Raw genomic sequence first — 27,220 nt, forward strand, 5'->3', positions numbered from 1 at the left:
AGGTATGACCTGAGACCAAATCCAAATCAACGACTCACAGACTATGTGTTGATTTTGATTGTTATATTTGAACACTGACTTGGGATGGGGTGTAGCGCTCTAAATGCCGAGAGGGCATCGCTCCCAGACCTTTAACCTGGATGGGCATATACACATTGTATCACTCTGGCCAGACGTGGCCAGAGAGTATAAATTACCTGTATACTGTGCAGCTGCACAATTATTGATCTCCCCGATCTGAGGTCCAATAGGTAATACAACACCCTTGTTATAATTAGTACAGTTATTTTTCTCAAAAGAGGATTAAAAAGATAATTTGTAAACATTTCACATACCTCACAATAGTGTCTGATCCTCCTTTGTGGTAGTAGAGTGATTGATTAAAAACTGCATGTCCACATCCAAGGAAGAGCCACCTCAACTTTATGGTTTTATAGTCATCATTCAGGAGTGCTGTTGAATTCTGATACTCTTTTATGTTGTGGCCTGTATAAACATAAAATGTCTTCTGGTTAGGAGGAATGCAATGGGTTAACACCAATGTGACAGCTTTATCTCAGGAGTAAACGGTGTAGGAGATTGGATGGAACTAGGTGCTGCCAAGACCGGTCTCTGAAAAAATCCTTGACATTGGTAAGCGCCACAAAGCAGGCAATAGGATAAATGTGAATGGCTACTGATAATGGACAGCATATATTGAAAACAGAGTTCTCTTGTGTCTGTTCTGAGTAACAGCTGAGAAAGAGAACACTTGTAAATGTATATGCATACTGGATCACTTTCAAAATGGTTTGCTGATGCCTAGAGGTTCTTTGTATTAAAGACAATGTAACTCACCCATTCATTGATTTTAAGGCTTCTATAGAAAACCCTCACCAACATACTTACATTGTAGGTTCTCTATAGAGAGTGGCGAAACAGGGTGAGAGGCGTGATTTCTTTCTAAGTGACATCATAGACAAAGCTCACATTGTTCATTTGCTGTCACTCAGCAGTCATCAATGAAAAATAATACCCGCTAATTACTATTACACTTCTATAATTCTATATATCCTCTAACTGCACCATACATACAAAGATTTCTATATGTAATGAGAAGTGAGAGATCTTTTTAGTGGTTTGGATAACAAAGTTGTCATATATTTAGATACATGCTATGAAGATGTCCAAGTTGGCTGAACTTTTCTTTTTTTTTAAACTTTGTTTATTAAGTTTTTGTCATACTATTTACAAAACAACCCAATATATTGACAATCACACATTGCGGTAGAGAAAAAATAGAAACAATCAATACTGTATGCACAACTGAATAGACTACTAAGATCGCCTACTTTGTTAACTAGCTGAGCCTCTCTACTCTCTACTCTCTTTACTCTCTTTCTCTATACCTCTCTCTCCACGCCACCAGAGGAACGAAAAGACAATTGGACAATCAGCAAGGGGGAAGGGGGAACACCAAAAGAAACGGAAGAAGAAGCAAGAATAAAATGGACAAACGGCTGCAAATCACTACATAACCCCCCCCTCCCCCCCCCCCCGGGGTCCTTTTCCCTTGTCTTCAGTTATCTCCCATGTATATCCTGTATATCCTCTGCACCATGTAAATATAATTTTTCAATAAAAATCTACTGAAATAAATAAAAAAAAAACATCATGTGAGCAATAGCAATGGCCACGAGGTGGCAGCAGTGCTCATCTAATGACTCTTGAAAAAAGAAAAAAAAAAACTTTCCAATGTAGCCAACATTGAAAGGTATAAAATAGGCTAAAATACAGGTGTGCATGTGAGTAATTATGTAACCGTATCCTACATATGCTTTTTTTAATACTATAGCGTACCGTCAAATTGATTCATGAGGGTCTGTGGAATTTGAGTGACATGCTGACTTAGCAAGTGCAAACCTATACGTAAAAAAGCAATTTTTTGCACTGCACTAACAAAACAAAATTTTCAATGGTTATTGTATTTCTCGTTTTGGAACTATATACAAAAATATTTTTCTCATATTTTGCAAAATAATTTACAGACTTATGACAGTCTGGACAATGACACCGCAGCTAATGAATAAATATTGTCCCTTTATTTCATGTATTTATTCCATTCAGGTTTTTATATAGTACTAAAAACCACTGCAGTTAACCTCAGAACACTATGCATCAGATAGATAAATCATCAACGAAGGAAGTAAATAATAGCAGCAAAAGTCAATGTAGTGGAGTATGCTGAACACAAAGGGGCATATTTATGAAATAGTGGCACAGCGCAGTAAGTCACTTGCTGCACCGCACTGCATCACTAGGAAAGGGCAGGAATGCACCATGTTTAAGGTATACTATGCATGCCTGACTTTTGCCCCTGGGCTGGCGCACAATGGGCTGCTTAGCGCCAATGCAGGTACCCTTGCACCATGGTGCAAGAGTGCCTGCATTGGCTGCAGGATTCTTTTGTGCAAGAAGGGACACCTTCCTGCACAAAAACAATCCTAAAAGGCATTTTCCTCTTAGGACACACACCCTCTTTGCAGCACACACAGAAAGAGGAAGTAACGGGGAGAAATGAACATATTTCTCCTCAATATGACTCTCCTGGAGAGGCGTAACTATTTGGCGCATTCCCAGGTTTACAAGGTCTTGCAAATGCGTCATAAAATATGGGAGTTGCATGGGAACACCCACGCAATGCACTGAGTTGTGTTACTCTAGATTTTTGGAGCCAGTCAATGCCACGCAAAGTGGCTTTGTGTGGCTTCAAAAATATGATTTAAGGTTTTACGTTGCTCTTGCACCACACTGTGTGGTGCATGGGGATGCAAACCAGGTCATAAATATGGCCCTAAATTACTTAGTCTTCGAGAGGAGATAATAGATCTGAAAGTAGGCCTCGGTGGGTTTGGCTGGTTTAGGTTTGGCTGGTTTTAGCCAAACCCACCCTGGTCGTTGAAAGAAGCCTTGTAGACAGCTTACTAGAGGATGGAGGCTAGTCTTAGGCCTGACTGAATAGGTAGTCTTTCAAAATGCAATGACGTGGTTTCCACTTGCTGTGAGAACGTAAGGATAAACTTAATATGCCTGTTGACCATGAGGAGGATTTCAGTGTTTTAGTGTCCAACGACAGATCTTGGATAAGTCACCAATAGCAACTGAGAACGCTATGCCAAAATAATCTATAAATAAAAACCTACTTTACACCCGACACATAAAATGATTACACTGTATCAGTTTGTGCTCAACTAACTAATTTCAAGGTCAATCAATGCTCTGCTGTCATCAGGATTTCCCCCAGAATCCTAAATATGCCATTGCAACTTCGCTTTTAAAGAAACATTAATCCAGGGGTCCTTCCAGACTTGAGGCCAGGCTTTGACTAAGCATCTATTGAAAAATTGCTGAAACACTCTTTGTACCACAGCTTTCTATAAACACCTCTTCAATGACTTTTATTCAGCCATTTTCCTTTGTAGGAATAAATACACCACTTTAATAAACATTATGGAAGAACTACTCACAGCCAGAAAACAGGTGTATGATATGCTCACAAATCTGGCTTTTCCCACATAGGATTGTAAGCTAATTATTGTCTTTCGGGCAGGTAGCTGGCAAATGAAGCTATTTTCATAAAGGGTGTAGGTTGATTTATGCAAAACAAATCTGGGACAAGGAACCAACTGTGTGAAATGGGATGCAGAGTATGGAAAGGTTAAGCCAGAAACATACGGCAGAATAAGTATATCCGTACATAATCACAGTGGAATTCCGGTTGTACTTTTTAAACATTTTAGAGATGTGTTCGGTGTTTTTATTAACATATTCGGTGTTTTTATTAACATATTCTAGGTGATGCTCCAATACTGCCCATCATTTCTCCAAAGTGTTTATGCATATGTTGGAAAGTGGGTTATTAGTAGGGGTAAATATGCATCTACCACTTACAATAAGGCCACTAACATGGTCTAGTGTTTAGTATAGGTCTCAAATTATTCCAATGCTCAACTATGGGTAGCTTGGCTGCAAGCAGTTAGGCTTAATTTAGGAGACAGGTGTGTATAGCATTTAAAAACACCAAATCAGTAAATAATGAAGATGCAACACAATAAAAATCCCACACCAATTTATAAAAATAGCAAATATTTCCATCTTTAAAATGACACCAAAACGACAAAAACCCAATATAGGGATCCAGAGATATGAATTTTTAAAGAATTACCACTTCATAGTGTTTAAAGGCTATGGTGCCACTCTGGGACGTGCTTGACCGGGTCAAAGTCAAAGGTTTGAGGCCGACCACGATAGAGCCTTGCGCGGTTACGCCAAGAGGGAGGCCCCAGTCAAAATGTTACCTTCAGGCTTGGAATAGTTTCTGGAGCTTTTTCTTCCGAGGTCCCTCGATGCTCTTCAGCAGTTAAAATTAGAGAGGGTCCGCCGGCTTGACTCTCGGGGAACTCTCAATTTAACTATGGAAGTCGGGCCTCAGGAGCTCTTCAGCTGGACAAACCTGTAATCGGGGCCAGATCATGGTTGAAGGTGGCCGGCTTGGGTCTCTCAGTTGAATCGGTCACCTTTTGGAGCTTTTTACCAAAGTTGCTCCAAGCTTCTGGAACTTCTTTCTGAAGTTCCTCCTGAGGGTCCAAAGGGTCCAAAACACAATCCAAGGACCTGGAAGCTCCAGGATAGTCCTTGAAAGGTTAGAACCACATATCCAACAATGCACCTGACCATAACCCTTTAAAGTCCACTGGACACACTCCAGGTCGGGGACTCTTGGTGCTGATGGTGCAGTTAAGCTCTGTTAACCTGTAGCTTGCAGGGTATCTATTCTTTAATCATTTTGACGAAAGGTACATCCACAGGGCTATAGTTCCAGAAAGTGCAGCAGGCGCAGTCAATCAGAGTGAAGGACCTGGTGGTGCAAATAAGGTTTCCAGCATGGCAATCCTTCTCTTAGTTTCAAGCAGCAGATCTGAGAGGCTCTGCACCTCTTACATATTTATTCAATGTACTCTGGGATCAAGCAGGAGAGTACTCTTGTCCAATGAGGTGCAAATCAACACCCTAGAGCATGAAACCTTCATCCAAAGTGTGGCAAATTATTGTCCCAGAAAGCACCATTCCTCCACAATTCGTGATGGCTGAAATCTCAGCAGAGGAGCAAGAACGAGATAAACCAACCTCCTGTGTGGCTTCGCACAGCAAGATCCAGGTACCACAAGCATATCTTCCTTGAGAAAGCGGCGCACTTCAAAACCCTCCTTGACTCCGCCAAAAATAGACCCAAAAACTATTCGATCTCGTCAAGTCTCCGAGCTGCTCTGTGGAAAATGACAATGTATATATACATAAGCGGCGTTCATTTATGTTCACCCTCGCCACTGTTGAAAGTAAAGCGAAAGTCACGAAACAGTGGCCACGCCATCTTGCCCCCTTTTTAGGCCCCATCGCGAACATAGATAGCAGCCATTTTGTGTGTCATGACCTTTCTGCCCACTGCCAATAGCCTGCGCGTCTCTCCCCCTCACTCCCCAGCCTCGCAAGTATTCCCCCCCCGCGCCCTGACAGCCCCCGGTCTCTCCTGCTTGGGTCATAAACGCACCTCTAAACACGACCCTGTCTCAGAGCCACATCCCGTGCTGAAACCCCTGCCCCTCGCTCTTTCATCCCACCCTTAGAACAGGCCCTTTGATAACCCCTTCCTCCTTGCCCAATTGTCCGGCCTGATCCCAGGCCATCACTTAGCCCAACAGATGCAGTTTATTGCCCCAACAGTAGGACCTCGCCTCACTTCAAAGGAGCGGGGATTAATCAATGCCCTCACACCCCTAGATCCGACCGATCACCCGCATTTCTGTTCCCAGCGGAATGTCCAGCTGCGCGATAGCCATCATGCTGAGGTTAGGGGTGGGGACTCCTACTGTAGATATGTGTGGGAATGGGCCTGAACCGGGGATTCCAAAGATGCCTTTTCCGTACTTCAAAGCAATACCACGGATGTCACAAATGTAATAAAGTCATAAAACTGTGTATAAGAGGCCAGGCCTCAGAGATGCGGTCAGAGCACCTCGAGAAGATACCCTGTTGTCTGATTTGACGTGTTCTGCTCCGTCGGAATAAACTCCTGTTTCCTGCCTTCCAGTCTCCAGCGCCTGCCTCTTTATTTGATAAATCGTGAGTTGGGTGAGAAGCGGCTAACGCCGGGCAAACCTTGAAAGGGATAATCGACCTGATCTGCCTGAACCCTTTTATTCCACAATTGGCGCCCAATGTGGGGCCCATCAGCGACACGTGGATCCAGTGGGAGAGGTCCCAACGACAGAGTGAACGACTGCAACGATCGGGAAGAGCTCCTGCCCGATAGACCCTTGTCTGGCAGCCGATCATCCGAACTTCACTGGTTCCGAGCAGACCTCTCTCGAGTGATCTACGGTCCTGACTGGGAACCATCAGGAGTGCCACAGCAATTACGGAGAATAGAGGACAATCGGGCGCTGGAAGCGGAAGACGAGAAACTGTCCATACGGTCCGGGTAAGGTCGTGTAACACGACGAATTGCGAATTGATTGTTTGATTGTCATTGGAAAATACTAGTATTACGCATTTGATTGTTTTGTCCTGAGAGATTCTCTGTCTACAAACGGGGAAGGATAGGAGTATTCTCCCTTTGCAGATAGTGACGGGTGGGTAGCGCAGGCTTTTGCCCCCGTTGTAACCCGTCGCGCCTACTTCCCTCTCCATTTGATTGATTGTTATCCAAGCATTTATTGTTTTGGAATTGGTTCTCTTTGGATCATTCTCTATTTGCAAACAAGCACAGAGTCGCAATACTCTGTTTAGTCTTTGCAAATAGTGAAGGATAGGTAACGCAGGCTTTTGCCCCCGTTGTAATCCGTCGTGCCTATTTTTATCCCTCATTGATTGATTGCTTGACCGGACATTAATCGTTCGGAATTGGTTCTCTGAAAGGATCTTCTCTGCCTACAAACAGGGAGGAACAGGAAGATCTCTCTCTTTGCAGATAGTGAAGGGTAGGTAGCGCAGGCTTTTGCCCCCGTTGTAACCCGTCGCGCCTATTTTATTCCTCATTTGATTGATTGATTGTTTGTCCGAACACCGACTGTTTGGAATTGGTTCTCTCTTTGGGTATTCCCTATTTGCGAATACTGTAGAATAGAAATATTCTATCTAGTCTCCGCAAAGTAGTGAAGGATAGGTAGTGCAGACTTTTGTCCCCGTTGTAACCGTCATGCCTATCTTCTCCCCATTGTTCAGTAGTTGGTTCAGCCCGGACCATTTATTAGAGGTAGATCATCTGGCTCCACCGGAGGACACCCCATATAAAATAGATACATTAGGAACAACCCCTCAGGAGAAATATGAAACTAGTGAGAAGAGCCGAACTCAACGCCATGATGACTGCAAGACAGCCCGGCTCCACCGCCCACCCCGCCCAAATAACGACAAAACCCTACGCAAATATTATAAATATACAACACTCCAGCAAAGTAACATGTTAAAACGTTTTATTGTACAACTATATATTAAGCAACTATTTACATGGCAAACGGCTGCAACAACAAACCCACAACGCATTTCGCCGTTCCTGTCCCTCCTTCCTCAAAGTAGCAATGTTGGGCTCCTTTGGGCTACTTTTTAGTAGGTTTTTGGGCGTTAGAAAAGTCTACAAAAGCCATCAGCTGCCGAGGTAGCGTCGGTGGCGGCCTGGGGTGGAGGACCATTGCGCAAATAGCCCGGAGGCGACACCACGCGCCGAGGCCTGCCCCAGGATGTACCAGCGTTCCGCTCGACGAGCCCCGTGGTTGGCTGACCCGGGGGGACCCGCTCCTGTGGCCGTGGCAAAGAGCGACTGGCCGCCATCGGCCGGAGAAGTCGTGGGGTGAATGGCCCGGCCCGGAATGTACTGGTCTTCCCATTCTCTTCTTCTTCCGGCGCCTTGCAGGCCACGGGGGGGATGTCTTGCTTATGCCTCCGACCCCCCCCCCCCCTCTTTCATCGCCTGGTCCAGCCATAACGAATGTCAGCGAGACGGCGTGGGGTGCACTGGGAGGAAGAGGTGGCGCGGACGAGCCTCTCCCGCCTCCCCAGGTGGAGGCCCCTCAGCTGCACCCCCAACGCTCGAGGGTTCGTCCACTCTTGCGGTGCAGCGACGCTCCACTCACCCGACAAGGGTTCGTCCACTCTTGCAGTGCAGCGACGCTCCACTCACCCAGCAGGGTCTCGTCCACTGTGGCGGTGCAACAACGCTTCGCCCGACAGGCTGGAGTCCGTCTGCTCCTGCGACCCAGTGACTGCCGGTAGCTGCAGAACTCCTACAAATGGCGGTCGACTCTGCAGGAATGGGCCTGGCGTGAAAAGATGGCCTAGTCGCCTGTCAACCAGAAAATGGGCCCCCGTACAGAAGCGTTCTCCTCAGCCTTGAAGATTCTATGAGAACTGCAGGGGCCCCAGGCCCCCGATGGGGAACGACTGCCATGATTGTCCGCAGAACGACCAAGACGTAGCCACGAGACGTTGGCGCCCTCATGCTGACGCCAGCCTCAGTTTGAATGACCAAAAATACTGCAGACTACCGATTTGATCAGTTCCGGTGGAACACCAGTATGACCCGGTAGGAAAGATTGTTGCCCCCCCCCCTTTTTTTTTTTGATTGATGGTTCATGTCACCGGTCCCTTCTGTTGCCCTTTAACAAAATTTTTGGACTGCCGAAAGAGGCTCTGGTCCAACCATGAGTTGATGGAGACATTTTGACTATACATGGACCTGCCTGACCCCACCCAAAATGGCGCCGGTACAAACGAAACTCGCAACTCCCTGTTGTGTTCCGGATGTTCAGCCTTGATATCATGAGATATGTATGCAGTTTTTTTGAAGCGCATGGCGGGAGGGGATGGGTACTGATTGAACATTCGGACAATGAATTTATGTTAAGTTCTGACGCGTCATTGATTACAGTATTATTGAAAGTTCGAATTTTCGACACTTATGGTACTTGCCCACAATGAATTTTCGATATGATTTTATTGCACTTATCGTACCTTTATGTAATCAACGACCACCGACTCCGTTACGTTTTCCTCAAATAAATATGCCCTCATGTACAGTTCCAGTCTGCTCCGTGGCCGGCCCACGTGGTTGTAGGCCCGCATGTGTACGCCAACATTTTTTTAATAAAAGTCTTTGTGAAAAGCAAACATAGTTGTAGCACTTGGATTGGTAAGTTTCTAAATAAATGGCCATTGTTTCCGATATACGTAAAATACAGGTGAAATAAAGCAATTCGATTACTTAAAGGTTAAAAAGCAAAGTACACAGAAATATTGGAAATGTGAATGGTCCAGGTCTGTTGCGTGTGTTTTTACTTTTGTGCAACGTAAAGCAATCGATAAAGGTCCCGGTATTTAGCCTTTACTTTATATGCCACATATATCAGGGAAGTTGTTTCAGATGCCCCTAAGCCACTCCGAAGGAATGCCACCTAGCCCCTCTAGTTTCCATGCCTGATGAACAAAAAAGACCCCGTACCACTGTAGACCATCCCTCCTCCTCGAAGGAGAGCATGAGTTCACCCCCCCACTTTACACTGACTACCCTTTTGTTTTGACCCTTCCCTACACACGATCCGCAATACCACACGTGGGCGATCTATGCAATATACAGTCCATCAATGATTATCTCTCCCGCACTACCAGTCCCTCTGGGCTTAAAACGCCGAGATGAAAGGGACTGCATCCCGCGGAGATAGGTCGAATATGTGGTAAGTAAAAGCCTTTTTGGGTTTATGCGCGCGGATGTGTTTTAGAACGCTGCCCCCACCCCTTCTTTTCCCCTTCTTTCTGCAGGTCACATCGGGACATCGATTAAAGAATGGAGAAGACCTAAGCAACACGCCATGGTTCCGCGGGGGAAAAATTATATATTATCTATGGAGACTGCCCCTGAGAACGTGACGAATTTGTGTGATATGAATGCACGCGTGTATGCCCGGATGTGTATAACTCGACTGGATACACGTTGCACACGTTTGACTTGATAAGAAAGATGTTTTATGTATGACTTGAGTGATGATCGAACGGCCGATGGAATGGGGAAAAAGGGGTCTGAACATGATGCCTATACACGACGAACAAACAAAGATATAACACTCCCTTACTTAGAAACGGCTGTCTCTCTCTCTCTCTGAACCCAGCGACTGGAAGGGTGGCCTGAAGCAGAAACTTGGCGGGTTATTGCAGTATGACAAAAATATGACTCCAACCGGCACCCCAGATAATGCAACCAAGAATGACGTGCACCTAAGAGTAGATTCATACGGTAACTAAATAGGGGAAGGTTCAGGAATATTCCGGGGTGAGGTTTACCCAAGTACCCTCCTCCTGGAAGACTAGGAATATTGTCGAGGTTTAAGATTTACCACCTCCTTCTTGCACCCTCATAGACGTGAAACTCAAAGCTGCCCATTGCTCTCCCGACTGACACCCTCCGTTGCCTCAGCCTGGATACCCATTCGCTAAAAACGATTCGAAGATCCCACCGTGAGTATTAGCCCGACCAGGTTAGTTTCCGAACAATTGACAAAGGTGTAAGTATTTGCAACCAAGGCCAACAGCAAAAGACAGCCAGGTGAATTAAATAGGATACTAAGGATGCGCAGCATGCAGGGGGAAATCTCTTTGGCCAAGTACTGTTCTATGTTTTGTCTTGAGTTTTTGTATATAATACATGTACTACCCGCCCGAATTCATGTGTACGTAGTGTATGGCTTTACGTCGTCCCTCAGTCTGTGTTCCTATATAACCTGACCCCTACTGTTTTGTGTTGTGTGCGCACTAAATGGCCTATTATTGTACACGTCTCTCTCTCTCTCTTTCTCTCTCTCCATGTCGTACGTGTACCGAATAGGTCATTTAAAATGTGGACGACTCTCCCTCCGAGGGTCCCACTGTTCCCTCTTCCTTTGTGTGGTAACGTCGTGCCCTGCCGGCACGAGCCTAATTGGTATTCAAACACAAAGGTGTTCGGCAAATTGACAGAAACTAAAACAATTGTAATTTGCCATATTACTACCTCTCCTTTCTGTAAAATGATGGAACTTGAATTGGCTATGAAGGAAAGGACAGGTAAGACGACTGATGTCCCCAAATCTGGCCTTTTATAGGAGGACTATATGTCAATGGCCTTCTGTTCTCAGCTCGTTAGAAACACAATCTCCAATGCCCAGATTGCCCCACCTCTCTGCACCCAAGTACGGATGTCCAAAACGTCCCCGTTCCTCCCGAGTGACCCCAGCTCCATATCCCGAAGTATAACTGATGACCCTGACTAACTGTTGCTCCCCGAGAAAAGAATGTTTAGCCCCTACTCCTCTCTCATGATGATGGACGACTGCCAGGGCTTGGGTTAGAGAGACGAGTCTCTACCGAAGGATCCGATTTCGAGTTTGAGGGAATACACAGTTGATAGGAGTCTGACCTCTCTCCCTATACGTCATGAATGAACGCCAAATAGACTTAGTACAAACTCAGTAGACATGCCTGTATACATGCTCCACAGTGATAACTTCTGACCGTGACCGCTGAACGTACCCCCAACTACTTAGATTTGGGGCAGAATTGAAATGTATAAATGTCCTCTCCTGCCAGTTCTCTAAAACATGTTTTGTACCCATTCAAAGATACACAGTCACCGGAGGAGAGGGACCGGACGTGACGCACAACCTGGCCGCAGATCATGAGGCACGTGTGACCTCGACCTAAGGTGGAGCCGCAGAGCAATGGGACGCGGGACGAGGCACCACTCTCAAACACGGAAAATGAAAGGATGGAGGGCTGCCTTGAAGCCCTCTGCTTGTTGACCCACGCGTGCCAGAAGTCCCCGCGCCTTTGAGCCCGATTGATGGACCTGCCTGCTCATCACCCTTTGCTCCCTTGGTTTGTCTTGAAGATCTGGTCCTACTCCGCCCTCTCTTCCCTCGATTATCCGACCAACCCCCCCTTTTTCTTTTCACGTGGATTTTGACTCAGAGAAGAAGAACAGCATTTAGGTAGAGTAGGGTTTGCCGCGGAAGGAGAAAGAAATGCAGGTGCCCAGCATGAGGCACCCTTAAAAAGATTAGTTAGGAAACAGGACTGTGGTCTAACAGCAGAGGACAGATCGCACCCTGCGACGTGTAAAGAAGGATCCGAGCTGGACCTATAGCTCCACCGCCGGTGCTCAACAGCGCCAACGGAAGAAAACGAACTACCAGAGCCTACCAGTGATGGCTCACTACTAAAAAGACACTGTGGCGAAGACCCCCCCTTTTTTTTTTAACTTTCTACCCCCCCCCACTGACTAATTGCTTGTATTGGACTAAAATTCCTCCCTCAACCACTTTTGTTGCCTTCAAAATGTTTCATCGGTCACTGTTAAACACGACAAATGTAAATTCATATGTATTCCACCTCGTATGTCGCATCGACTACACATAGTTATATGCAATCCGCCAGTACTGACAAACGCTATCTCATTGACCACACACGACTATATGTACACCCCGTCAGTTATGATAAACACAGAAATGAACTGACTTATGTTAAAAAGCGGCGACTGTGAAAAATGACAATGTATATATACATAAGCGGCGTTCATTTATATTCACCCTCGCCACTGTTGAAAGTAAAGCGAAAGTCACGAAACAGTGGCCACGCCATCTTGCCCCCTTTTTAGGCCCCATCGCGAACATAGATAGCAGCCATTTTGTGTGTCATGACCTCTCTGCCCACTGCCAATAGCCTGCGCGTCTCTCCCCCTCACTCCCCAGCCTCGCAAGTATTCCCCCCCCCGCGCCCTGACAGCCCCCGGTCTCTCCTGCTTGGGTCATAAACACACCTCTAAACACGACCCTGTCTCAGAGCAACATCCCGTGCTGAAACCCCTGCCCCTCGCTCTTTCATCCCACCCTTAGAACAGGCCCTTTGATAACCCCTTCCTCCTTGCCCAATTGTCCGGCCTGATCCCAGGCCATCACTTAGCCCAACAGATGCAGTTTATTGCCCCAACAGTAGGACCTCGCCTCACTTCAAAGGAGCGGGGATTAATCAATGCCCTCACACCCCTAGATCCGACCGATCACCCGCATTTCTGTTCCCAGCGGAATGTCCAGCTGCGCGATAGCCATCATGCTGAGGTTAGGGGTGGGGACTCCTACTGTAGATATGTGTGGGAATGGGCCTGAACCGGGGATTCCAAAGATGCCTTTTCCGTACTTCAAAGCAATACCACGGATGTCACAAATGTAATAAAGTCATAAAACTGTGTATAAGAGGCCAGGCCTCAGAGATGCGGTCAGAGCACCTCGAGAAGATACCCTGTTGTCTGATTTGGCGTGTTCTGCTCCGTCGGAATAAACTCCTGTTTCCTGCCTTCCAGTCTCCAGCGCCTGCCTCTTTATTTGATAAATCGTGAGTTGGGTGAGAAGCGGCTAACGCCGGGCAAACCTTGAAAGGGATAATCGACCTGATCTGCCTGAACCCTTTTATTCCACAGCTCTCCCCCTTCTTCCGAGGTGGAGGATCCTACTAAGAGAGCAGCGGATTTCGCTATTTTCTTCGATGAAAAAGTGAAATCACTTGTGGATCAGGTCGCTCATCCTACACCTCCAGAGGAGCGCAAATCCTTAGCCATCTGGCAGAGCTTTGACCCATATCTGAAGATGCCCTTCTCAAGTGCATACGCGAAACAAAGCCCTCCAACCATTCTCTTGACCCTATCCCCAGTGCCATTGCCTTGGACTTCTATACCCAGTCCCTTTCCTATTGGGCCACTCTGATCAACCTCTCCCTCTGGCAAGGCTCCCTTCCTGTCCCCTTCAAAACTGGGCAGGTCACCCCTCTGCTTAAAAGCCCACTGCTGATGCGAAGGACCTCAACAACTTCCGCCCCATCACTAACATTCCCTTCCTTGCGAAGATCACAGAAAGATGTGTAGCAAAACAACTCTCTCGTCATATCAAGGACAATGATCTTCTTGACAATTGTCAGTCTGGCTTCATGCAAAACTGCAGCACTGAAACAGCCCTACTGCAAGTGGTTGATGACGCGCTGAGGATACTCAATTCGGGGGGGGTCCTGTCTTCTTATTCTCCTGGACCTTTCTGCAGCCTTTGACACTGTCAATCACAACACCCTCCTCAATATCCTTCAACAGAGAATGGGCATGGAGGGCACTGTGCTCAAATGGTTTGCATCCTTCCTCTCTGACAGATCCCAAATGATCAAAATTGCGAACAGTCTTTCTTCTCCTGTGGCGGTAGGTCAGGGTGTTCCTCAAGGCTCTATACTGGCACCCACATTGTTCAATCTCTACTTAGAACCACTGGGAAACCTCCTAAGCAAATCCGGGATTCACTACCATCTCTATGCAGACGACACTCAACTCTACCTCAAGGTTGCCTCCACTCATGATCTCTCCTTCCTAAGCTCTACTCTGGACTCCATCCAAAACTGGATGTCAACTCATCAACTGATTCTGAATCCCTCCAAAACTGAATTCCTCCTCTTCTCCTCCTCACTCTCTCCCCCCCCGGTTCAATCATGGATGGATCAGATGAATCTACTAAACAATAAACCCATCATTGTCGACAGCGCAAAATCCCTTGGAGTTATTCTAGACAAAAAACTCAGTCTAACTCCCCACATCAATTCTATTGCAAAATCTGCTCGTTACCAACTGCGCCTTCTTTGGGGAATCAGACGCTTCTTCCCGGAACAGGACCTTATAACCCTGGTGCAATCACTGGTCCGCTCCAGACTAGACTACTGCAATTCTCTTCTTACTGGCCTCCCCAAATCCCACCTGTCCCCACTTAAGTCTGTTTTCCATTCAGCAGCTCGCTTCATTTATGGGGCCAAAAGAAGCGATCACATCACACCGATGTTATCCACCCTTCGCTGGCTTCCCTTTGAGGCTAGAGCTATCTACAAGACCGCTTGTATCACCCACAAAGCCTTGCACTCCTCCTCTCCTCGCTACCTGGCGAATAAACTGAAACTCTCTGGAGGCTCTAGACCCTCACGCAATGTGGAGAATCTTCTACTTGAACCTTCCACTTTCAAGAAGGAGAGAACAATGGCCCAATCCTTTTCAGGCAACGCAGTGAGAATCTGGAACTCCCTTCCGCCTCAGCTCCGGACCACTGCCTCCTCCCAGGCTTTCAAAAGGGACCTCAAAGTTCTCCTCCTCCAGAGACACCTCCAAAAGTAATTCACGTCCTCTTGTTATTTGGAGGAAGATTTCCCACTACTGATATTTTCCACGACCATGGAAGTGCCTTCCCAGGGTATTCCTGGGGTTGGAGTGTCTGCCTCTTTGGAGTATTTTCCATGTACTTGTGTTTGGTGCCCTTGTGTAACATGCACACACCACTTTGCCGTTGTAACACACGGTTTGCTACCTCTCACATGTTTTTATCTTTGATACTGGCACAAGTGCCACCTTTGCCTACATAACGCTTGTTCGTGTGCCTGAGTGTCTAGCACCTTTTGCAGTATTATACCTTAAATGATACTTTGTTTTCTCTTGTAACTGCACACTTGTCACTTTTTCCTCCTGTGCACTTTTTACTACCTCATGTATTTTTGGCTGCTCACAATTTTTACTACCTCATGTATTCTGTTTGCTCACAATTGTCACTATTACCTTTACTGCCTCATGTATTTTTGGTTGCTCACAATGTTTACTACCTCATGTATTCTGTTTGCTCACAATTGTCATTATTACCTTTACTACCTCATGTATTTTTGGTTGCTCACAATTTTTACTACCTCATGTATTCTGTTTGCACACAATTGTCATTATTACCTTTACTACCTCATGTATTTTTGGTTGCTCACAATTTTTACTACCTCATGTATATTGTTTGATCACAAATGCAATTATGCTGAAGGTAGGCATTAGCAGAATTATATCATAAAATTTACATATCCAGTTTTGTTGTGAGTTTGTTTAGCTCATTATCAATAGCAAATTTTGCGGTGTTCTTGTAGAGTATGGATATGGCTTGCCAGGTCTCAGAAAGATGGTAAGAGGTTTGACATTCCTTAGCAAAAGGCATGTGGCAGGCAAAGGAGTTATTGTGCTCCTTTTTGTGTGAACATGAATTGTTATGAATTTTTTAGATTTCATGAAATCACCTTTGTTTTTCTAGTTTAGGATAAATTAGGCCTTTGCAGACATCTTTATTGTGAAATTTCAGTCTAACATAGAACTTCATAATAGAGACTCGTAGATCTCACTAGTTAATGAATACATTGTAGTAGCTGTGTGTTAGACCTGCCATCCTTATGTTGGTCTTCCCCCAAACATTTGGTTTTGAGCTCTATGTTTTGCTGTATTTATTTGTTGGCTTTAGGACTCTGAGCACATAACCACTGCTAATCTGTGCTACAGTGCATGTGATTCTTTCCTAAACTTGTGTGTAATTGGTGTATACATGATTGATATATTTAATTTACTCGTAAGTCCCTTGTAAAGTGATATACTATATACAAAGGGGCCTGTAAGTTACATGTTGCTAGTGGGCTGCAGCACTGATTATGCCATCCACAGATGTAGCCTTTCAAACTTGTCTCAGGCCTGCCACCGCAGTGCCAGTGTGTTCAGGCTACTGCCACTTCGGCTTGACATTTAAAACTACTTGCCAAGCCTTATACCCCTCTTTTACTACATATACGTCACCTCTAAGGTAGGCCCTAGGTAGCCCTAAGGGCAGGGTGCTATCTAAGTAAAAGGTAGGACATGTACCATTATGTTTTGCATGTCCCCGTAGTGACAAAACAGCTACATTCATTTTTCACTACTGTGTGGCCAGCTCCTCTCATATGTTAACATTGGGAATTCCTTAAAACACTTTTAACTTGTAAATCGTGATCAGAGAGGAGTACCTTTTTAATGTTTTATATTTCTGGAATGGTCTTGATTAATCCTACTACTTGTGAAGTTGGATTTAACAATACTGTTTTAGAAATGCCACTTTTAGAAAGTGGATATTTCTCTGCACTCACTGCTCTGTGTGCCTTGCAGCCTGTCACCAATACACGTCTGGGTGACAGCTGCATTTTGTGCATTCCCTCCAGACAGCCACAAACACAGGAAGGCTAGGTGTGTCTGAATACCATCTACATACATCTGCATTCTGATGGCCCTTCATGGGCAGGAAGGGTAGATTGGGTTGACACTTAGCGTGCTAGTTGTTTGCATGCACCTCCCTATAAAACCTCCCTGATGCAACTGCGAAGCACTGTCATTTTTTAAAGCTAGGAGTTTTGTTAAGGCTCCAGGGTGAATTTTAAAATTGTATTCAATGTGTTTTAGCTGAAATTTTCGCTTTACCTGCTGCCGCTCCGCAGTCCCGATCTCTTTCAATTGGCACTAGACGGACCCGCCAGTCATATCAGGACAGCCATTTTGGTTAGCGTGCTAGTTGTTTGCTCGCTCCTCACTATAAAATGAGCACACAGCGAGCAGCGGGCGCATCACTGGCCCACCAAAGGCAAGCCCATCCTCGCCCGTCCGCGGCCATAATGCGCCGTGCACCAGAACTCCAGCTCAAGATCTCATTATGACCTATTCAAAAGAGGCGTTGCTGAACATTGGAGCTAGAAGTAAGCAAAGGGAATGTAAACCAGTTAATTCTCAGAGGGACATTATGGTACAACACTACCCCACGTGTGAGTTTACTACTTGATTTAATCATGTCTCCCTACTGGGGGATTTTAACTTTCACCTAGAATCCACTGAATGTCAAGACACCATTAACTTAATCGATGGACTAAAGAGTTTGGACTTAAATCAAATCGTTACAGAGCCTACTCACATAGGTAAACATACTCTGGATGGCATCTTTACCAACTATGTTTGGGTACAATTTAATAGAACCCTACCTATGACCTGGACAGATCATAGCGTGGTTTTCTGTGAGTTATCACTTCTTGGACAGTCCCTCAAAGAATCATACAATAATAGAATGGGTACAACACTTTCTTGGCGAAAAATAAATACTCCAGATCTTGAATCCGCCTTACGCTCCCACAGCCCTTGTCTAAATACAGACCCCGACTCCGCAGCCCTTAAACTTGGATGGCTGGATTGACTCAGCGACCACTGAGCTCGCCCCAGAGAGGTATATACGTAACAGAAGAACGCAACCATCAGCCCTAAGGTACACACCAGAGCTTAAAGATCCATAGAAAAAATGTAGGCCTCTGGAACGAGCATGAAGAAAAGAATACTTGTCAGCAGAAAAAAACACTATAAAAAAAGCGATTGAAAAGTATAAAGAGGCAATAATCTCAGCAAAATCACACTTTTTTGTCAGAGAACTTTTTAAAACAGTCTCTGTCTTACCTAAATTTGGCGAAAGCAAACAATTCAGCCCTAATATTGAGTTCTGTGACAAATTAACAGAGTTTTTCCAAGACAAAATAAAAAAGGTATATGATGAGTTCTCCAGCTGCCAAGCGGGGGACAACCTGGATGGGTTGAACAAAGGTGAGGTGACCATGCAGTCTCACCTACAAAGGTATAATCTCTTAACACCAGAACGAGTCAAGAGGCTCATATTGTCAACAATATCGGGATCCCCACTGGACCCCTGTCCAGCTACGGTCCTTCATATGGTCCCCAACATTATTGAAGACCACTTATCAACCCTCCTTAACAACAGCTTGTATGCTGGACATTTCCCTAATGCCTGGAAAAAATTCCTGCTTATGACCATCTTGAAAAAACCTTCCCACAATCCTACGGAGGTAAACAATTACCAGCCCATCTCCTGCCTGCCATTTCCATCTAAAATTCTCGAAAAAGCTTTTAATGAGTCTAATGTTAAACTGGATCCCGTGCAACATGGATTTCAGCCCCTACACAACACAGAGTCTGCATTGATTGCTGCTACTGAGGAGATCCATGTCCAATTAGACGGCGGAGGATTGACTATACTGATTTTGCTTGACCTCTCAGCCGCGTTTGATACAGTTAATCACCAAATACTCATCCATCGCATGTCCGAAATAGGGATCGCAGGCGAAGCTTCTAATATATTTAGATCCTACCTAACTGACAGAGAACAAACCATAGTGATGGGAGAACATAAATCTCACCCTTACACCCTGCAGTGTGGGGTGCCCCAAGGAGCTTCGCTATCTCCAACTTTTTTAATGTCTATGTCACCTGATTGGCTAAACTCATACGCTCTCACAGCTTTACTGCCACCTGTTATGCAGATGACACTCAAATAGTAGTGTCTCTATTTTCAAAGCCTGAGGACGTGGAAACTAAATTTAATGATTGTATGGTTCATATTATCAGGTGGATGTGTGACAATTGCTTAAAGTTGAATACTGACAAATCCGAAGTTGGTATTGTTTGTCAAGGATACCTCCTTCTGGAACTCCTTTTGGTGGGCGAAAGCAGCTGGGCCTTGCCCATTGCCAGTAAAAAAAGGTAAAAAATCTCTGCGTCACTCTAGATGACCACTTATCGTTATCTGATCAGGTGAACTGCATTACATCATCGTGCTTATTTACGCTGAAGATTCTATGAAAAATGTTACCTTTCATTCCTATGTATCTTAGGAAAACAGTCATTGTTGCTCTGGTTCTAACAAAATTCGATTATTGCAATGCCCTCTGACTAGGGGCAAACATGAGGACTTTACGCAAGGAATATATCATGTTACTATGCATGCTATTACATTGTGTTCTATTACAACGCAGTTGTTACAGCGACCGCGACCGCGTTGTTAGAACACGATACCTTTATATCGCAAGTCATTAGATCGACTTGCAGTAGGGGGGGCTCTGGAGTTGGGAATAGTATAATTCACTATTCCAACTCCAGCGGGTGCAACAGTAGGGATGGTGTTGAAATAGTAAATTATACTATTCCTTAGTTTAGCGCGCTCCTACCGCAAGTTGATCTAATGACTTCCAAGGTATCGCATACTAACAACGCGGTCATTGTAAAGACTATGTTTTAAAAGTACCGCGATGTAATGGCAGCGTTGTAAATGCTGTTTTCCATATGCAAGCTGCAAACATTACAAAATGCAGCTGCATGACTATTGCTTAAAATTCCCAAATTCAGTCCTGAATTCCAAAGTATACAAGATCTGCACTGGCTCCTAGTCCAGGTAAGAATCCAATTCAAGTCAATGTGCATTGTGCACAAGACACTGCACGGGGCTGGACCTGCCTATCTCGGTGGCACGTCTCACAACGCTACCTCAGGTCATCGACGGCCTCTCTACTTGTTGTTCCCAGGGTGAAGACCGTAAAATGGGGTGGCAGAAGTTTTTTGCATCTGGCCCCTAAACTATTAAACACTCTGTCCATCAGTCTGAGAAATCAAACCAACAGACAATTGTTTAGAAATTCTCTAAAAACATGGCTTTTTTGTATAAAAACCATAGTCCTTACCACCTCCCTCTGGTCTAGTTTCAATGACAGCTAGCACTAAGACACCTCGGCATACATGCACTTTATAAAACTCTCATTTCATTTCACTTACACTACAATTGGTAGTGGGCCTGACCCCAAACAATGGGCTGATTACACCCCGCCCCTAACAGATGGCCTGGCAGAAAGGACGAAAGGACTGGGTTGAAAAGGAAACTTGTGCCCTTCAGATAACTGCTATGAAGTTACCCCCATATCAAGGGCACTTTTGGGGATAAGTACTGAGCCTATGACCCCGTAAAATCAGACACTATTGGATTTGTAGATGAAGCTCTGGCAGAAGAACTGCTGTGCTGCTTTATGGGCTCAACTGGACTGTTGATCTGGAAGGCCTGCTTTTCTGTTTGTTGCCCTACTGCCTGCTGCTCTGACGTTGCTGAAAGAGAGCTGGACTGCCTTCACTCCAAGTGATCTACAAGGGCTTGTTGGCTTGCCTCATGTTGCTTGAGACAACGTTTCTACCCCTGCTCCTGTCTCACTGGTAGTGGCCTATGTACTTGCAACATGAATTTCGATGCATCTCCTGTCTGCATGTAGTAGAATTGGTGCATCAACCCAATTGCAGGAGTAAAATCAGAGCATCGCCTTGGAACCAGCACTTTGCCTACAGAGATTGACACATCAGACAGTGTATTGCCACACTGCAGCCTGGTAAGATTAACACATCCCCTTGACTGCGTGGCAAAATACGGTGCATCACTCGAAGCCTCTGGACTATGGCACCCGTCATTGGAATGGACTCATCACCTTCAGTGCATAGAGAAAATTGACCCATCCTGCACCTTTGGGCCTCGACATAGACGCATCTTGCTGGTTGTGACCAGGAAAGGTAGTTTTGTTCGCGGGGCCCGCATGGGTCCTGTAGCTGGCCGGCGCTCCAGCGTAGGTGACCTGAACTTTGACTTAGCCTCAGTCCAGCGCGACCTGAAGTAAACTTTTAAGCACTACTTGTGCTTATACTCCATTTAATCTTTTTGTGGTGTATTCATTGTGTTACTGTGTGTGTGGGTTGCACAAATACTTTACACATTGCTTCTTTATATACGCCTGACTGCTCTAGGCAAAGTTACCAGAGGATAATGAGCAAGTTTTCTCTTCTGTGTATTGAATTTACTGAGTAAATCATTAAACTCAGACTTATCCTTATGAGAAATGCTTTGCTCTTCATGGATGGATCTAGCGGGGAGCATAAAATTCTGAGAAGGATTACACTACTCCTGATTCAGTGCCGGTGCTTTACAGAGATCCAAATACATATTTTGGTTTGCATGCTGGCAGATCTCACTCAGTCTGGAGTAGACAACTGATGACATTAAAGCCAGTGACAGATTTAATGTGAGGTATTTGTGGCTGCTTCTGAGGCAATTTGGGCTACAAGATATGTCTAATGAAGCAGTTCAAAGAATGTATTCTGAACCAATTGAAATGGTATTGGCTACAAGGTAAAATTCGGACCCAGTGGCAAGGTTTTTTATTAGTGGTAACTGTAGAATAGGCCCCCTTTTTGACATGGTCACTGCCACTTTTTGCCTGGTATTCGATTATGTTTTGACTGAAGTACACTGGGTTCCTGCTAACCCAGTCCCCAGTGCCAGTGTTCTTTGCCACCTAAAACAAAGTAACTGTGCAATTGCTCCCCAATTGGAAAGACCTTTAGAAACCCATATAAGTCCCTAGCACATGGTACTACTGATACCTAGGGCATGGGTACTAAAGAGGGTGCCTAAGCCCTGCAGCATGTATTGTACCACTCTAAGGAACCCACCACCAAACTCATGTAGACAGCCATTGCAGGCTGAACGAAAAGATGCAGACAAATTGAAAACACAACATGGCCCACACCCTGTGTGACATGCCCACAGATACCACATTCAATATATGTAAGTGACTCCTATGGCAGACCTCATGGCCCTAAAGCAGGGTGCATTATATTACTTGTGAGGACATATTGTCATGAGGTGTGGCGCAGCGGCCAAGGTGACTGACTCTGGAACCCGAGGCTCACTGTTCAATCCCTGTGGCCGGCAGCAGATCAGCCCAGCACCATGTGACTCTGGGCAATAGCTCGCTTAATTGTCCCGAGGGCCCCCAGTGCCTTAACACCTTCGGGTAATTGTTCGAGCTTTACAAATACTGGACATTTACATGAGCAGATCTGCCCCTGTGCTGTCTAGTTTTATTGCTAGACAGTACAAGTGAACAGGGAAGCCATCTTAAGTATATGTAATGGGCACTGGCCATTACAAGTTACATAATGGCTTCACTGAAACCTATGTTGTTTGGTATCAAATCCTTGTCTTAATAAATCCAAACTGATGCCAGTAGTGAAATTATTAAAACAAGCACACAGAAGGCACCTTTGAGGTGCCCCATAAAACCTACCAGCCTCTTAATATGCTGGCTGACTGTTATCATCCAGCCTGCCTCCACAGACATGTTTCTAATACTTTACAGGTGGGAGCCCACACTGTGAGGCCAGAAACAATGCCTGCACCAGAAGAAGGTGTTCACACTACCTCCAGCAAAATGGCTTGTGAATCTGCATACAAAGGACAGGGACTTCAAAGCCCCTGCCGTCTTTGATATGCGATCCTGTCTTCCACCAGACCTGGGAGATGCACCCCATGCCCTGAGGCCCATTTGGCACCAGGACAGCTGGGAAATTAGCTATACCAAGAGGTGCGGTGCACAACCAGGCCAGTCACACCCCTGTGGTGGGTTGCCTGATGTGACCCATAAAAGAAGGGTTCCACCATTTTGATTTTGGTGGAAATAGGAATTCTAGGACTGTGTTATTGCCACTTCCCACAGGAAGTAATCATGTATGGTGTAGTGGCCCCTAGAGAAAATAGCCCATTGGCTACTCTTCTTCACTCACCTTAATGCCCCAGAATTGAGTATTTAGGTGCCCACCTGACACCAGGAACTGAGATTCAACTGACTGAAGAAAGAAGAGGACAAAGAAGAGCTGAAGAAGCAAGAACTGTGGATTGTTGGCAGACTTTGGCGTCAAACCCTGCCTGCCTACCTGCTCAGTCCCGACAATTGTGACACCCCGGTTAGTCCTGCAGCTGTGCCTCCAAGAAAGGCTTGGAGAGCCTCCAGAACTTGCTTAAAGTAGAGAAGCCACTTCCTTGCAGCCATCGACCACACGGTCAGTTCACCAATCTGCGGTTTACCGGGTCCACCAACACCCCAGCTGCCGAGAAAGGTATCACTGTGCTCCTAAAAGTCAGATCTGTCTTCCAACCAAGTGAGAAGACACCACAGCCAACTGGAGCCGCCCTGCACTAATTCCTGGGGTTACTAGACCCCTTGCAGCTACCATAGCGTGTTTCAGTCCAAGTCGAAATACAATGCTGCAGAGATCAAGCAGCCAACGAGGGATGGCAGCACCACTGAGGCCAGGACAAAGAGTTGCCGAGCTGTCCTGTTTTAACCTCCGTTCCAGGCCTAACCGAGACCTGTGGATGCCTTTGATGCCCTAATACCAGCAAACAAAACCCTCTGCACCCAAGCTCCCCGGCCTGGGTCCACGACAATTAACGGTGCTCGTTTGCTCCCAGGACTCCCAAAAACCGAGCTCTCCATTGGGAGTTCCTGGAATTGTCCTCATGTACCTCCCTGTAACCGGTTTCTAATATGCTCCCCTCTTTGCCTACAGTGTAGTGCAGAAAGCTGTTGTGTGGGTGGGTGAGTAAGTCCAACCCCTCCAGAGCCTATAACCCCAGACACTCCAGGGCAGATAAACTTGAACTGCTGGTGGTACTTTGGACCTTGAACCCCTAGCACCGTAAGTCCTAAGGGATACCTCTGTAAACTGTTTGCAAATAATCATATGCAGTACATGTCTTTTTCTCCATAGGAAAGAATTACCGCAAATAACGCATTTGAGTGAACATTTTACTAACTTGCTAAAATTGCTATTATAAATGTTTAACACTCATAAACATTTATAAAACACTCACAATTACTGAATCATATCAATGATATCACTGACCATGCCATGAGTGATGTAATATGTGAGGTCACAAGCAGTGCATTGCAAGGGTATAATTTAATAATTCAGGTCGCTATAATTGCTGAATTTTAATGGTTTTGCACGAGTGAAATCTGAGCCTAACTATAACATCTCTGTAACCTTTGTTTTTTCCAGTGAATTTCTAAAGTTTTTTAAATTCTATTTCCTAACTATAACGTCCCTGTAGCCCTTATTATTTTCAGTGAATTTCCAAGTTTAAAAAAAATTAATTTCCTAACAATAACATCCCTGTAGCCTTAGTGAATTTTAAAAGTTTTTTTAAATTGTATTTCCTAGTCGTAACCTGTAACCTTTGACAGTAGGTGTGTGAGTATTGGTCAATGAGTGGGTGTGTGAGTAGCTGTGTGGCTCGGTGAGTGGGTGTGGAGTGGTTCTGTGGGTGTGTGAGTGGCTGTATGTGTCTATGAGTGTATGTATTGGTCTGTGAGTGGGTGTGTAAATGACTGTATGGGTTAGTGACAGGTCACTACAGACCCGGACTACTATCCAGTTACCCTGCGGGAAACTCAGGGAGCCCTCAAAAGCTTGGCTATAGTGAAGGCCCTGGGTTTGGACCGTATACCGGGAGATTTGTTCTTGAGCGAGCAAAAGGTTTGGGTCCCTTACATGTGCCTATATTTTAACGCCATCCTCCTTGGTATGAAAATCCCCCCAACTTGGTCTCATCCACAAAAAGGCTTCCCTGCTGGACCCGGTCAACTACCGCCCCATTAGTCTTATTGACGTCTTGCAGAAATTAATGGCCCGCATTTTACTATCAAGGTTGCAGTGTTGGATGGACGATCATCACATCCTGACCTCCCTTCAAGCGGGCTTTCGTGCTAAAGTTTCCACCATTGACCAACCGTTCAGACTACAGATGGTATACTGGAAGACGGTGACTATGGGGGCCGGTAGTTTGCATTTGATATTTGTAGACCTTCGATCTGCATTTGACCTGGTCCAGAGGGAGAATCTATGGGCGATCTTGTTGGAGATGGGTGCTCCAGCTTATCTGTGCCAATTATTTAAACGCTTACATCAGGGCACTTTTGCAAGAGTGAGGTATGGGAGAAATGGGGAGCTTTCGGCCACTTTCCCGGTGGAAAAGGGAGTGAGGCAGGGGTGCGTGTTAGCCCCCACGCTCTTCTCTCTGTTCCTTAATGGTTTGATCAAACATCTCTGGGGCGCGAGGGATCTAGACTCTCCCAGCTTGGCAGCCCGTAAGATACCAGCCCTGATGTTCGCTGATGATACCCTTTTGTTATCAAAATCTTCAACTGGCATACAGCGAACATTGGAGGCTTTTTGCTCCTTTTGCAGACTAAGAAACCTGGCGATCAACCTCTCCAAAACCAAATTCATGGTTTTTAATTCCAAATCGCCCAATTGCCCCTTCCTCATCTGGATGGCACGGTGCTTGAAAGAGTCTCCACTTTCGAATATTTAGGGGTAACACTGAATGATAAGATGGAATGTGGGACCCACATAGCTATGAAGTTGGCCCAAGCCGTGGGAGGCATTTTAAAGGTACACAACGAGTGCTCATCTAAAATCTTGGGACCACCAGTAGAAATTCATAAAGCACAGGCGAGAGGTGGGGCGCTCTATGGTGTAGAGCTATGGGGCCACGCCAACGCCTCCTCGCTCTCTATCACTGAGAATAGCTTTACCAGGCGCCTACTGAGACTCCCACAGAGCACACCCTTGATCCCGTTACGCCTTGACTTGGGCTGGTCCCCATACATGAGGTTATCCCTAATCGTCCCTTATTGTATTGGAGGAGACTCTGGTCCACACCTGAGCTTTCAAGCTATCGGGAGGATCTTAGTCATCTATTGACGTTAAGGGGTGTGGGAAAAATCCCTTGGCTAAAGCATGTTAAACAGCTATGCCAGGCCTTGGGGAAGGGAGACTTGTGGCTCCCCCCGGTAGTACCCTTTTCTGCCTCGACTCTTAGGAGGATGCTGGTCAAAGTACTCAACCAATTTCAATTGGATCAGATGGCATCAAAACCATCTTTGGGTAGGTTGACCAGTAATTTTCTCAAAGTCAAGGATAGGTATCAATTTGAGAAATTCTTGGACGATATTCAGCCCCCACTGGCGAAGAAATTGTCCAATTTAGACACTGATCTCTCCCAGTGAGGGCAGCTACAAACAAGTGGTCAATGGCTCATCATGAACCTAGCCTATGCCCGGGGTGTGAACACGCGGAAGAGACGGATCTGCACTTTCTGCTCTTCTGCCCTTCGTACTCCAATGCTAGAGCCAAATGGATCCTACAGTTATGCAAGTCCAGGGGTTTCAGGGATTACAGGGATGTGTTTAGATTGTTGAAATATGACTCTTCCCCCTTGACTGTGTTTGCGACCTCCAGATACCTGTTTTCTATGTGGTGTACTAGAGGGGCTAAAATCAAAAAGTAGGCTGTTATAACTGTTCTAGCACCTCCCTGTAATTTACTAGGGAATTTTAATATTATTGTGAGTGGCCTGCTTTTATCTGTTTTTATCTGTTTTAAACGCTATTTATATATTGTTTTAGGCGTATAGTTTAATTATGTACACTTTGTACTGCTGTTCACTGTTGGTTAAAAGGGTTGTCCTATGTAATTATGTATCTTTCGCTTTTATGGTTTTTAACCGATAATAAAGCTTTTTGACTGACTGATTTGATTTCCTAGTTGTAACCTGTA

At 45.4% G+C, this 27,220-nt stretch overlaps 1 protein-coding gene across 1 annotated transcript in view; it reads right to left on the reverse strand.

Annotated features, from left to right (window-relative positions):
* The window catches only part of GLDN (gliomedin), a 600,890-nt gene that overhangs the window by 103,533 nt on the left and 470,137 nt on the right, over nucleotides 1–27,220 (reverse strand). The window contains exon 9 of the mRNA XM_078684820.1: nucleotides 336–486. Coding sequence (XP_078540946.1) covers nucleotides 336–486 — 151 coding nt within the window. The remainder of the gene's footprint in view (nucleotides 1–335; nucleotides 487–27,220) is intronic.

This window comes from Lissotriton helveticus, chromosome 3_2 (genome assembly GCF_964261635.1).
Source record: "Lissotriton helveticus chromosome 3_2, aLisHel1.1, whole genome shotgun sequence".
Taxonomy (NCBI): domain Eukaryota; kingdom Metazoa; phylum Chordata; class Amphibia; order Caudata; family Salamandridae; genus Lissotriton; species Lissotriton helveticus.